The 13,251-nt window shown below is 29.2% G+C and overlaps 1 protein-coding gene across 1 annotated transcript; it reads left to right on the top strand.

The window, feature by feature from the left end:
- Positions 1-10,257: 10,257 nt before the first annotated feature.
- LOC111029476 (coiled-coil domain-containing protein 43) lies at positions 10,258-12,968 on the top strand. The gene is made up of 4 exons (XM_022308482.1): positions 10,258-10,663; positions 11,303-11,536; positions 12,027-12,175; positions 12,555-12,968. The coding sequence occupies exons 1-4, from the start codon at positions 10,502-10,504 to the stop codon at positions 12,631-12,633; spliced, it is 624 nt and encodes a 207-aa protein (XP_022164174.1). The 5' UTR covers positions 10,258-10,501; the 3' UTR covers positions 12,634-12,968.
- Positions 12,969-13,251: the final 283 nt, after the last annotated feature.

Raw genomic sequence — 13,251 nt, 5'->3', positions numbered from 1 at the left:
GAGCATGTACAAATGTTTGTGGGCTATATTATATACATATCGAACCAACCAAAAAAAATATATTTGTCTATATAAATAACTAATGAATACAACGCCCAAAAAGCACTGTAATAATAATAATAATAATAATAACAATAAACGTTTTTGAGTCATATTATGATATTATTATTTAGGTTATTGTTTTGTTTTCCTTTGCAGACTTTTTTCTTTTTTTTCATATTTATATTATGATATTATTACGCATTTATGTATGATACTTATTATTATATTATAATAAAACGTTTGAAACCATACCCTATATTGTTACAATTTTACCTACACTAAACACGCCATTTCTATTTTATTTTATCTCCATACAGTGTAACAGGTGCCTATGTATACCTATGTATCAATATGTATCATGTATACATAAAATATTAATCCGCAGACGCACTTCGTAAAAACATAATAATGATAATGTATATAGGTACGTTTCTTCGTTGCACACACCTTGCAGTACTCTGCAGTTTCTATAAAATACAGTATAATGATATAGATACACGCTTTTATTTATTTTAAAGATATTCGAATATGTTTAGTTGTTTAAGTGGCATGTCTAGTTAAATTGATCAAGGTGATGGTTATGTAGCCACGCCTCGTCAATAGCACATATTATAATCATTTTAAAGTTTGTTTTATTTATATCGCCGTACAGGTATATATTTATTATTGCTTTTTAATGATTGGTTTTATTTTTGTTGTTATGTTACCGTTAAACATAATATAGTGTATAGAATTTTTAATTTATATTCGATTCAGTAATCGAAATATAACTTTTTATTATAACTGTTTTGTTTTCCTGTAAACGCAATCATAACACGTCATATTTAATATATTATACCAGCTATACGTATACCTATATAATTTATAAATAATATGCAACCATATACCTGCACTCGCCCGTTTGATTGTTTAATTGTTATTATAAAATAGCATGAAATGTGAAAAGGAAAAAAATTATATCATTTGATCACAGCGTTATTATATGATGACATTAGATAACATCACTGGCGCAACTGCGAGGGATGATGACTACATTATAATACGATGGCCGTATAGGTAACCCCCATCACACCTGTCGACAAAATATGATTATCGCGCCAATTCATTTAGTACAGGTGCTGTACATAATAATATATTACATCGACATAATAAAATAAGGGTTACAACGCTCATTTGTAGGGACATGTCGTCACCAACGTCACAATCACGTACTAGTCGAATTAGTTTTTTTTATTCAATTAACAGAAAGTCTAGTATATAAATCGTTTCTATTAGTGCAGTCGTTCGTAATATCTGATTTATAGACATAACCTAACTTTACTTAGAGCATACCTAGACATAACCAATATTAGGTACATTCAATCATGTAATAAACTGATAAACGATTCTACTTAAAATAAAGCGAATATATTTAAATATGAATTAAATATAGGTATAAAGAGCTATTATTTTATATACGTGTTATTTCTTACTACAATGATTACGATAAAAAATAATTTTGGTTTTATTCCAATCACTACATTAAAGTCGTATAATAGACGTACCTACAGTAGGTGTCACAGTGCTGTCCACGTAATAGAAATCTGTCTGTATGAAACTATTATAATATTTCAAATAAAGGTACTAACTATATAATTTATAGAAGAAAAATATTCCTAATGATTACTGTATATTAAAGGTACCCCAGCCCAGTATGGACGATGCTGACCAAACAGCATTTCTGTCTTGACGCATATTCTATGATATAATTAATAATTATGTAGGTAATATAGAAATATTAAAAAGTGTGTAAAATATTGTGTATATAATATCTAGTTATGCATTTTTATTATTATTATTATTATTATTCTTTATATAATATATAAAATGTTAAATTTCGCATACAATTTTGTAGTCTGCACGTGTTTTACAATTCGGCCGATACCTAGTTATTTTGCGTCAAACGTAAATCCCAATATAGATGGTATATTATAATAATCTGGTCGTATATAATAATAATATTTTGTAATATTTTAAATATAAAATAATATGTTTATGTACAATTATTATATGATTGATTTGCAAAATGTTATGATTTATTATATGTAATTTATATGATGATGATAATAATATAATAATAATAATAATATAATATATTATACTTATAAGGCGAGTGTATTTTCACGTGGATTTGTTGTAAATATTTTACTATTTCATGTGTATAGTAAAGAATGCCATATAAAAAAAAAAAGTTTTTTTGTTTCAATATTGTTTTATTGGTAATTATTCTCTTGTACTTACCTATTTCGATTTCAAATAACGATATTTGTATAACTACGTTATTATGATATAGATTACGCAAATTACAATATTGTTGTGCGTATAAATCGATACGATTCCATCATACCGATGTCGAGACAAATATTCAATTATATGTCTACAGTTACGCTGGAACGTTACATTACTTCAAAATATGAGTATGTGTAGCCGGTTCAATAAATTCTGTTTTATTGGTAGGCACTGCAATAGTATGCTGAATCTTGTATATTAATATATTATATAGGTCTCGTGAATTAAAATTTTTATCCGATGAACTCAAGACTGATTTTGGGACCAAGATAAATTTAAGCTATTGCCTATTTTAAATAAATCGTGCAGCAGAAAACTCTGCTAAATTGCGATACCCACATTTCAAAATAAAATAAATTAAATCTAAATGAATATTTCTTATTCCGATATTCCCTTTAAACGGCCTATATGATATTTGAGATTATTGTGATAATTTTACTATAAAGAGTAAAGAAAGTGACTGGTAACAAAAAAATTAAATTCTTAGAAAGTAAAAGCGTATGGTCCTCTATAATAATTTTATATCGACAAGCGAAAAAAAATCTAAGCATTGAAGATATGTATAACAAAAACGTGTTCCTAGTCCAAATAGTAAACCAAACAAAATTATATCAAAATTAATTATTCATAACGCTCTGGGTAATTCTAAATAGCTTTATTAAACTTATTTTAAGACTATATGCATTGCAAGCATGCTCACCAAAATATTGAACTTGAAAGGTGAAACTGTGAGCAAAAATAATGGAATTATTTTTAGACAAAAAAAGAAACTATTTTATCATAGTTAGTCAAAAAGACGACTTAGACCAAAGTAGTTGCGTCCAAGGTCCATATCATTATAATAGTGCTGTTTAGGTATAAATCGGTGCATTCACACAAATAAGTATGAGGGTATTAACTGACTCCCGAATTAAATTAGGGGGTGATGGTGGTAAAGGTGTGGTAAAAATTAAGTGGTCCGGGATGCTATTTGTAGTGAACACAGCAATGTCATAACAAAAACATTATTATTTTTTGATTAAAAATGAGTTAAACATATTATATTATGCGGTCAACACTCCCGAAAATGAAATATTGTGCACCACTGGCACGCAAAGATGGTGAGTTTAAGTAACTCTTGTATATTATACTTGTATACTTGTATACGTGTACACATTACACATTACACTTCTCTTTGTATATAACTATATAATACTGCCTATCGTTCAAGCCACGAGTTGGTCTATCAAGATAATATAGTATTCGCACTTTCACTGTATCAGCTATTGCGAGCAAGAGAAGAAGCGCATTCTGTACCCATCATACGGCCAGCCATTTACATATTATTATCACGATATCATGCGCTACCGTCTGTGTTGTATAATAATAATATGTGTGCATGTGAAATATCACGTATCGCATTTTCGTCGAAAGGTCATTGTGGACCGTGCGTGTGCATGCTTGTGTACGAGGTGCATACCTTTTAGAAATTTGGTTTCCATTCGGGAACCTTGCCAAAACCAAGGGGAAAAAAATAAAAAATAAACTGATAAAATACTTTTGGTGCCCACGAGATTCACCGTACCCGAAATAGAAAACGAATTGCACTTTTTGGCCGACCGATAGACCAGCAAAATTCTTTCTTTTTTTTCGTTCTTTCATTCGCTTGGCAAACTACAGATGAGTGTATACAACAAACTATAATACGCGTACCTACACATAACGACGCCGATACCGACGACGGCGACGGCGACGACGACGAACACGCCGCCGAACGAGGAATGAATGAGACTTATTTTTAAAACCATTGTTTAAAATGTATTTACGATTTCGTCCTCCCGCGTTTCAATCATCTCTTTGTCCCTTTTAAATTGAACGTATCTTCATCACCAAATAAGAGAGAGAATAAAAAATTAGGTACTTACTCATTTAAAATAGAATCGTTGACGCGCGTCGCGTCGTCTTGGGTGTTCTGGCGAGCATTTTTTTAATTTTTTATCATACGGTCTGCAGCACTACTATGGTTATATACAATATATATATATATATATATGTATAATATAGGTATCTACATTATTATAATACACAACGCCTGCAAGCAGATGCTAATTATTAAAACATCAGGGATGACATTATATTTAAAGCACACGGTCTACGTGTTGACGGCACTTGAAACTGCACCATAGACTGATATATATACACCATATACCGAAGTTAGATATTAATATTATCAAACACTACATAATAGGTATACAACAAGGATGAGTGTTCTATCGAGTATTAAGAGTCTGCATACAGACGGCACTTGGCAGAAATTCAACACAGTTTGTAACCACTCCTCCCCATTCCACAAACACACTAACTAACTATGAATTATAGTTTAATTGTAAACTTACCATTATACCAAAAAAATAACTGTAAGTACATAATATATACATTGAGAGTATACTTATGAATATCCTAATAAAATATATTATATGTATACGAGTAAAATTATAACTTATGATTTATTGATGACTATAGGTGTAATCATAAGGCGTAGGTGTTACCTATAATCTGTATAATATTTTGTCGTAACATTTCCATTTTAGTGAACTTATTGTAACCACGAACTGATTATGGCATGTATGATAACACAAACTTTTTAAAAATGGTTAAAATAATTTTTGTTGTATAGGCACTGCCAGTGGAGTGGAGAAGTGAAATATTTTATCGGGCAATTCATCCTTTGAATGACCAACCACCCCTTGACTACTTAGGTACAGTATAATTATACTTACCATTCAACTATTATTATTCTCATTAAATATCGTATTCAGGTGAAGTTAGCCTTGTAGGTAGTACAATTTTTCATAAAATCCAGTACTCTTCCCCCGGTATCCAAACACCCACCTCTTTAAAATTATCGGGCAACTGCTCATCAAAATCACGGCCATCAGTCATCACACCACTGGTCACTGTTTAATATAATCTGTGATACTATATTATAAAAATTACCATAGTAAAAAATATTAATATATGATAATTATTATTAGATATACATAGATATTGATCACGTTTATCACTGGCAGTGCAAATAAAACCGATAATACAAAGTCATGTATAACACAATTCAACAAGGTGTTTATAATAATTATAAATTCTCCATCATTGTTCAGATACAATATGACTACTGTGTACATCTTCTAGTGTCTTTCAGATAAGGTAGGATTGAGTCGAGTTGTAAGTTGTATTATATCTTAATATTGTGAAATACTCGGCACTCCTATGGTTATAACTAGAGCTAGGATTTTAATGACCTAAAAATACACATGCAAAAATGTACTATAAAAATGCAAAAATGACCTAAAAACTCTAAAAAGTGTAATTAGATGAGCAAAAAAAAATGTATTTTAAAAATAAATATTATTATTAATTATTAATTATGAACATAATAGACTTGTGAATGTAACCGCTTCCTGATATAATTATTCTGAAAAATCAATAAAAGCATAAATTATTTTAATTTAATGAAAAATATATTATATTTTTTTTTCACCTGTGCACATATTATTGCCGTTATTATCGTGTTTTATTCCTTCAGTCCATATAAACATGGCTTTATCGAACGCTTTTACAATAGTTGAATGATTTGTTTTTTCCAAGACATCAGAATTTAACAAAAATGTTTTTTTCCTGAATTTTCTGCTTCCGGGGTACCAATAACGATATTTACCTACTACATAACGACCTTCAACATCTGTCATTTCATCTACACTAACCCAAATTTTTTTATCGCCTACATAGTGTCTAATATTTCGTATTGTATTTAAATACCTAGCATTTTTCAACATAATTTTTACATAATGTAGACTCGTCTGGGATTTTAAATTTTATATTTTTTTCTAAAAAATTTCTAAAATTTATGTAATTTAATTTAGGAGGTGGAATATTAGGTGCTAATAATGTTTCACAAAGCTCTAAATTAGATAACGATTGATCACTATTATTTGTTAAATTAGATATAGTACTTGATTATTTTGTTTCACTTCATTCAGTTTTCGTTGAATTCCAAGAGCATGCTTATCTCGACTGATGTGTTGTTGAATTGTAAATTTATTTTTGGAGGCAACTGCAACATTAAAAAACTTTACAAAAATCGGCACCAAACTCGCACACAAAACTAAGTAAACGGCTATCTACTGTTGACTTAATTTTTGGCATTTTGTACAGTAAAGATCGGTAGAACCACATAGGTACGTGTCGAATTCACTACTAAAGCTACTATTGTATACCTAAATAGTTATGGGTTCGTTCGATATTTAATCTTATCGGATAAATCGACAATTAATTATATTACTTTTTTAATTTCAATGGACTGGAGTAGGTAATTGCCTGTAGGTATTAATTGGGATTACCTAAATAAAACATATTAAAAAAGCTTAAAATAAACAAAAATTAACTTAAATACCCAAAATGACCTTAAAAATTCAATAAAATGCAAAGAATGCAAAATAAAAATTACATATTTTAAATTGTTATACTACGAAACAAATCTAGTTTTTGGTTGGAATTGTATAACACTTAGGGAAGAAAAATGCAAAAGTCACCAAAATCCTAGCTCTACTTATAACCATTTTGTCATTTTTCAAGCTTGTTGCAGAGGCAACAGAGACGGATTACGTATGTTTTTGTCTCTTGTCATTAAGTACATTACATAATAATATGTAAGTTTTTTTAAATGGTCATAGTCCATCATTAAATACATCAGTGCAGCACTAATCGATTTATTGATTTAATAAACGTCGTAAAAACGATGTGTTGTGCAATGTGCAATCAAAATCACTCTTGCATTCTTGCACTAATAAATAATAAAATTATAATAATCATAATTATTTTGATAAGCGAACGTATTTTTTTTTTTAAAGTAAAAAATTAATTTTTTTAAATGGTTAACATAATTGGTGTGTAAAAGTTATAACTAATAAGTCTTGAGTTTTGGTATTTTATATTAAATAGATAATCTCAAAATCTGAAACACCCAAATAATAATAGGAGACCTTTTTTTGACAAAATACGTAGCAGATAACGGAAAAGATCCAAATAGGTATAAAATAACGGATTCCAGACTTAAATAGTAATTATAGGTACTTCGCACATAGGTATCAATGACAATTTATTATATTATAGGTGCATAAGTATAAGGGTACATAGTACACACACACATACTTATGCCATTGAATTCGAGTAACTCAATAAATTACACCTTAAATCAATAAAATTATCAAATATTAATAACTTTTTGGTATATAATTTACATTCATTATAATTTATAATTTATAAACATTAACTTAACATCAAAGATATACAATTGTAATCAAATAATTTAATTTGTGTCTTTACTGTAATTATACTTACAAAAATGGGTAAGCTTGATCAAAAAACTAATGCCGAATCGCAAACTTCAAAATTTAAATTAATATAAACATGTAAGATTTTTACTCAGGTATAGAATTTAACACCAGCATATTATTAAGTTACTTTACTTTTTAATCATTATTGTTTTTGAGAGATATTTTATATTGGAGCATTATTAAGTATCAACTACTGATACCTTAATGATCCTATTCCATTTAATAAATTTCAATTTTCAATATATTTACTCCGACAATATTATCTTTTTCAGTTCCTCTAACAGTCTAACGTGAACATTATACATCGACTTTACGTCCAAATTCGTCTACATAAAATATGAATAGTGGCTAGTGAGCGAATACTAAAATATAGTAAATAACATAATATAATTTCGACACAAAAATATCCAGTTAAAAAAATTCTATCAGTTGATTCTTATAACTTTCATAAAATACATTTTCTTATAAAATACATAAAATATTACCAGTATATTGTTATTAATATAATGATTATTATTTTTTTATTTGTTATAATATTTATTAAAACAATATTTTGTTGTACGCTGGAATCTTTAAAATATTTTAATAGTAATAATAAAAACGAACTTTGATTTAATGAGTATTGATTGAGAATAGTGGGTTCACTAGGAGATATTTACATAGTTACACCGATTTAAAATCCATTATTTATTTTGAAGTGGTTTCATGTAGGCAAATAATGAAGTTAAAAAACATTTTCAAAATAATTTTTATAGCTGTACCTAGTCCTAGTGTACCTTGTTTCTCTATTTGGTCTGTACTCTTATGCTCTATAGAGTATGAACATAATTAATGTATACTATTGAAACGTAAAAAATATTTTTGTAGTCCTGTATAATTTATATCAGTAAATAGTAGTACAATGAAGTACCTATATTAAAATATTTGCAATTATTTATCATTCAAAATTAGCACCATACTCAAATTTTAAGTTTTTTATTATACTTGATATAACTTTATATTATTATAACACACCTTACTTCGGTGTATTTAAAAAAATCCTTTTAATAATATTAATACTTGCAGGTATTTCAGTATTTTGGTAATTACGAGTAAACGGCATTACTAGTACATAGTTGTGTTTATAGTCTAACTACAACGCCGTGTAATCATTAATAATTATGTAACCATAAAAACAAAATTATAATATTAAAATAATTTTAAATAAATTAAATATTATGTATAGGCTATAATATTAAACTTTAATTTTAAATGTAATGTTTGTAGGTTAGCTGCTAATAATATAATTATTTTAGTTCATTATTCGTGATAAAAAAACATACACAACCCACACAAAATATTATTATTTATTATAATATATTTATCCATAAATAATTTTATAGTATTATCTTTCTAGTTTCGTTCTAGCAAGTACGTACAGGCGTACAACCATTCAGGTTCGCTGATGTTGTAATTGGTTTCAGATAGAATAAACACATTTTATTTATGCAAGATATTTTTAAATCAAATTTTTAAATTGAAGTTACACAACTGGTTTAATTATAATGCAAAAATTATAATGGCACCGCTAGACCGTCGAGCGTCGTAGCGTAATATAATAAAAATGGTAAATAAATAATAATAATAAAAAATTGTCTAACCCTTATTGTTACCGATATGCATTTGTTGAATCAAGACGTCAAGTGCAACATGCTTCATCGTAGAAAATAAGGTACCCCGTACCGTATAACATACTTACCTACCTAGTACGTATAACCTTAAATATTTTACACTTGCATTCATTGCTTAAAGATCAAAATAGATATTGTACAAATAAAAAAAAACTTCGGATACCTAACATTTTTACCTTAATTTTTTTTATAAAATATCAACAATTCTACTCTAATATTAATGTCAGGTTACATGAACAATTATTTATTAATTTAGGTAATGGTTCAATACAATGTATTGGATCAATCATGGGCCATGAAATCATGTTTAAGGGACCATTCGCTCACTATTGATTCGTTAAGTATTTACCTAGGTAAAAAAAATTGTTCATGCAAACCGGCTTAAAGCTGTTAGTTATAAATAAAGCTTCTGCAGCCTTAGATCATAATAATATACTATGTGACCTAAGACCGAAGAACAAACTTCTTGTGGTTAACGTAAATTTGGAATTCTGTATAGGTACCTACTTAGATATTGTGTTAGGTACTTGGAACGTTTGTGCGATGTCCTCTTATATTAATGGCAATTCCGCGTTTCCTATAACATGAGTGGCTCGTCATGCACAGCTACTGACTACTTTTACAAAATATGATTGCTCTTTAAGAGGTTTTTTTTTTATACAACTTATTTTTGCTGCTACGCATTCCACATTACGGTGGAATCACTCAACCATACCACAATCCACAGCCCCTACCAATTACCAGCCACCAGGGTTGAATTCTACATAATCCATGGCGTTATCTCATCGTGTTGTGATAGTAATATATTATTGTGATAACGTTTGAAGTTTGAACCGTGATAGTGGCAACGTTTCCGTCAAATTGTCAAAAACTTCGCGGGCCCGAAGACATTAAATTAATGTAATAGGTATTAACTATACGTGGATCCTTAATCGCCGTCCTGTGGATCTGCTCGGTTCGGACCCGGTTTGTGTGTATCGAATCTCGCAAAAATCGGTCACTTCCGAATTTTCGAAGGACCGGCAACACGGTTTCGTCCGACAGACTAGCAGGCACCTTTTTGACACGCGGTTATTTGGACCTTAAGACATGACAGCCCAGTGCACGAAGACGGCATGGCTGTCGTCGAAGCTCAAACAATTCGCGCTGGACGAGGAAATCTATTTGAACTACATCGAAAGCGTGTTGGACGGTGAAGAAGATCGATGCGAAAAGATCAGTGCACTGGAGGCAATTCTCGGAGAAGTGTTGGTAAGCGACTTATTATGATTTTTCCAGGCTATCGACCAATTTTCAGTCTATCACAGTTTTCTGTACCTACTACCCAATTATAAAATATATTATGTGTATGGCAATCTACCAATGTCTTGTGTCTAACTCTAGGTCTGCAGCTGGTACAACCACATCATTATGATAATTATACTGTTATTTTAATTTACTTAATACATATTTTTAACTTTATACCTCCCTAGTCCCAGTGCTAATGTTATAAAATCAATAAAAGTAACAACAGTTTAGTTGGTCTAGTTTTGTGTGACTTGTTTTATGGGGAGTTACTCCGAGTTCCTAATAGGTACCTACTATAGTAGATTTAAATCATCTTTTTGAAATGCCAGTAAGAGAATTCCATAGTACCTACCTATATTTGCAATCTAAATACCATTGTACCTATAGGTAGCTATTAATTATATAAACTGTATAATATGTCATTATAAATATTGTAGACTGCATACTGTATTTTTATATGCAAACCGTATATTTTATTTAGTAGACCGCATATTGGAAGATGGCCGATAAGCATTGTGACTTGAAACGAAACAAAAACCTCATTCTAAATCTGTAAAAACATTTAAATCATACAAAGCTAATGTTATTTTCACTATTTCACAGAGCGAGAATGAAGTGAAATCTCAATGCATGGAAATAATTGACATGTATGACACACAAGATGACAGTGATGCTAACGAAATCAAAACACCCATAGAAGACACCGAAGAGACCTTGGTTAAAATGCTAGAAACAAATATAAGGACTGTTGTGACAGCTCCCAATAAACTAAATTCAAACGAGGAAGATTCTGATTTAGTTAAAATTAGAAAAAATATTTTAAACCAATATGCTCAGGTATGTCATGACTAAGGACTATGTTCTGGTTAGTGAGTGATTGGTGTCTTTTTGCACTTCTTGGAATATTTTGTTAACTGTGGGAAAAATTACTTACGTATATATTTTAATTTTGAGACCTACATTTCCCATATTTTTCCTGCTATGATGCAGTGAATTTGTGTTCTACTTTTATAATTATTATCAATTTTTTTTTATAATTTTTTGTACATTTTTCAAAAATATGTCACAATAAGAATAAAAAATAATATATTAAGAATATATAAGAATAAATTTGTATTTTTATTCCAAGAAAAAATATATAAATATTAAAGCACGTCTTGATCTTATTTTTAAGAGCTTATAAGGAGAGTATGTTTTGTCCGAGAATATTAGCATTGTCTTTCAGGTTATTCTAACCTAAATATCTGAACCTTCTACACAACTATTGTATCAACAATGTATTCAGACCTATTGCATAAATGTGTTAACATTAATTTGTTTGTTTTAGAAAGAAGCAAATTCAGAGGAAGAAGAATGTGATGATTTAGACATAGAACATAATACCAATGTTAGTTCTGTATTAGCTTTAAAAAAAGAACAGAGAGAAAGAGCTAAAGAACAGAGTTTACGTAAAAAAGAAAAAGATAAAGAAGACAGGTAAAATTGTGATTCATATTTCATTAATCATTACGATAAAGATGCGAAATTCTAGTCATGCCTTTTATTATATGAAAATAACATGAGTCTATAAAAGATTTTGAAAGAGTTGATATTTTTATTTTTATGGTTATCATAAAGAAAATATATCTCTATATAAATAATATATTATATACAATATGATATTTATTATTTATGTATGAACAGTGCCATCACTGAATGGCTTCTTCCCTCACATTTTTTTTTATCGTGTTGTTTTCTAACACATATTCATTTTGTGCCCTAGGGCACAGATTATATATTTAATATTTATAAAAAAAAAATGATTATCATCACCACAAACAACTATGTTAATTACAATTGAAATTACACTTTACAGAGAAAAACAAAAACAATTGGTACAAGAAAAGAAAGATGCTAAGAAGAAAAAAGCTCAAAAAGTTGAAAGAAAGCGTTGAATTATTACAATAACATGAATTCTCTGCAGTTTTACAAGACGTGTTTTTTAATCTAATGTATTTAGAATTTAGTTGGCATCCAATGTCAACAACATTTGTTATGTCTACACATTTTGAGTACTGTGTTTGATTACTCATAAGTCATAACAAACAAAGTTGATTTTATACTTTTGTTCAGCAGCTGTTTTTTTTAAAACCATGAACACCCAACTTATAGAGCTTAATATTAATATAATGTTAATAATGAGAGTTAAATGTTGATTGTATTTCGGTGGTAATTATTGTTAAATTGGACTAACATAAAATATGTATTAATAAATAATAACTATTAAAACTAGTTCCTTTTTAATGAATGACATTTTTTATGACTACTTCCTGTGTCCAATTTATTTCCAATTCACATTGATAGGTTGGTTAATATAATATGGAGAACCTTAGAGCAGTGTAGTGTGCTCAGGCCGGACCTAAGAAAAGGAAGTACACTAAGTCTAAGGAGGCAGATGCTGGGCAGTCTAGACACTTTAAAAAACACTCGGGGTAAAAAATAAAATACAATCTGTAACACTGTACGCCCACAAAAGCTCAGGACTCAACTCTTATGCGCTAGCATTTGCTAGA

This window comes from Myzus persicae, unplaced genomic scaffold (assembly GCF_001856785.1).
Source record: "Myzus persicae strain clone G006 unplaced genomic scaffold, MPER_G0061.0, whole genome shotgun sequence".
Classification (NCBI taxonomy): Eukaryota; Metazoa; Arthropoda; class Insecta; order Hemiptera; family Aphididae; genus Myzus; species Myzus persicae.
This window is presented reverse-complemented; position numbering and strand designations above follow the sequence as displayed.

Coding starts and splice junctions, on each gene's coding strand:
- LOC111029476 (XM_022308482.1), top strand. CDS start 10,502: ATGACAGCCCAGTGCACGAAGACGGCATGGCTGTCGTCGAAGCTCAAA. Junction 10,664..11,302: donor CAATTCTCGGAGAAGTGTTG/GTAAGCGACTTA, acceptor ACTATTTCACAG/AGCGAGAATGAAGTGAAATC. Junction 12,176..12,554: donor GAAAAAGATAAAGAAGACAG/GTAAAATTGTGA, acceptor TACACTTTACAG/AGAAAAACAAAAACAATTGG.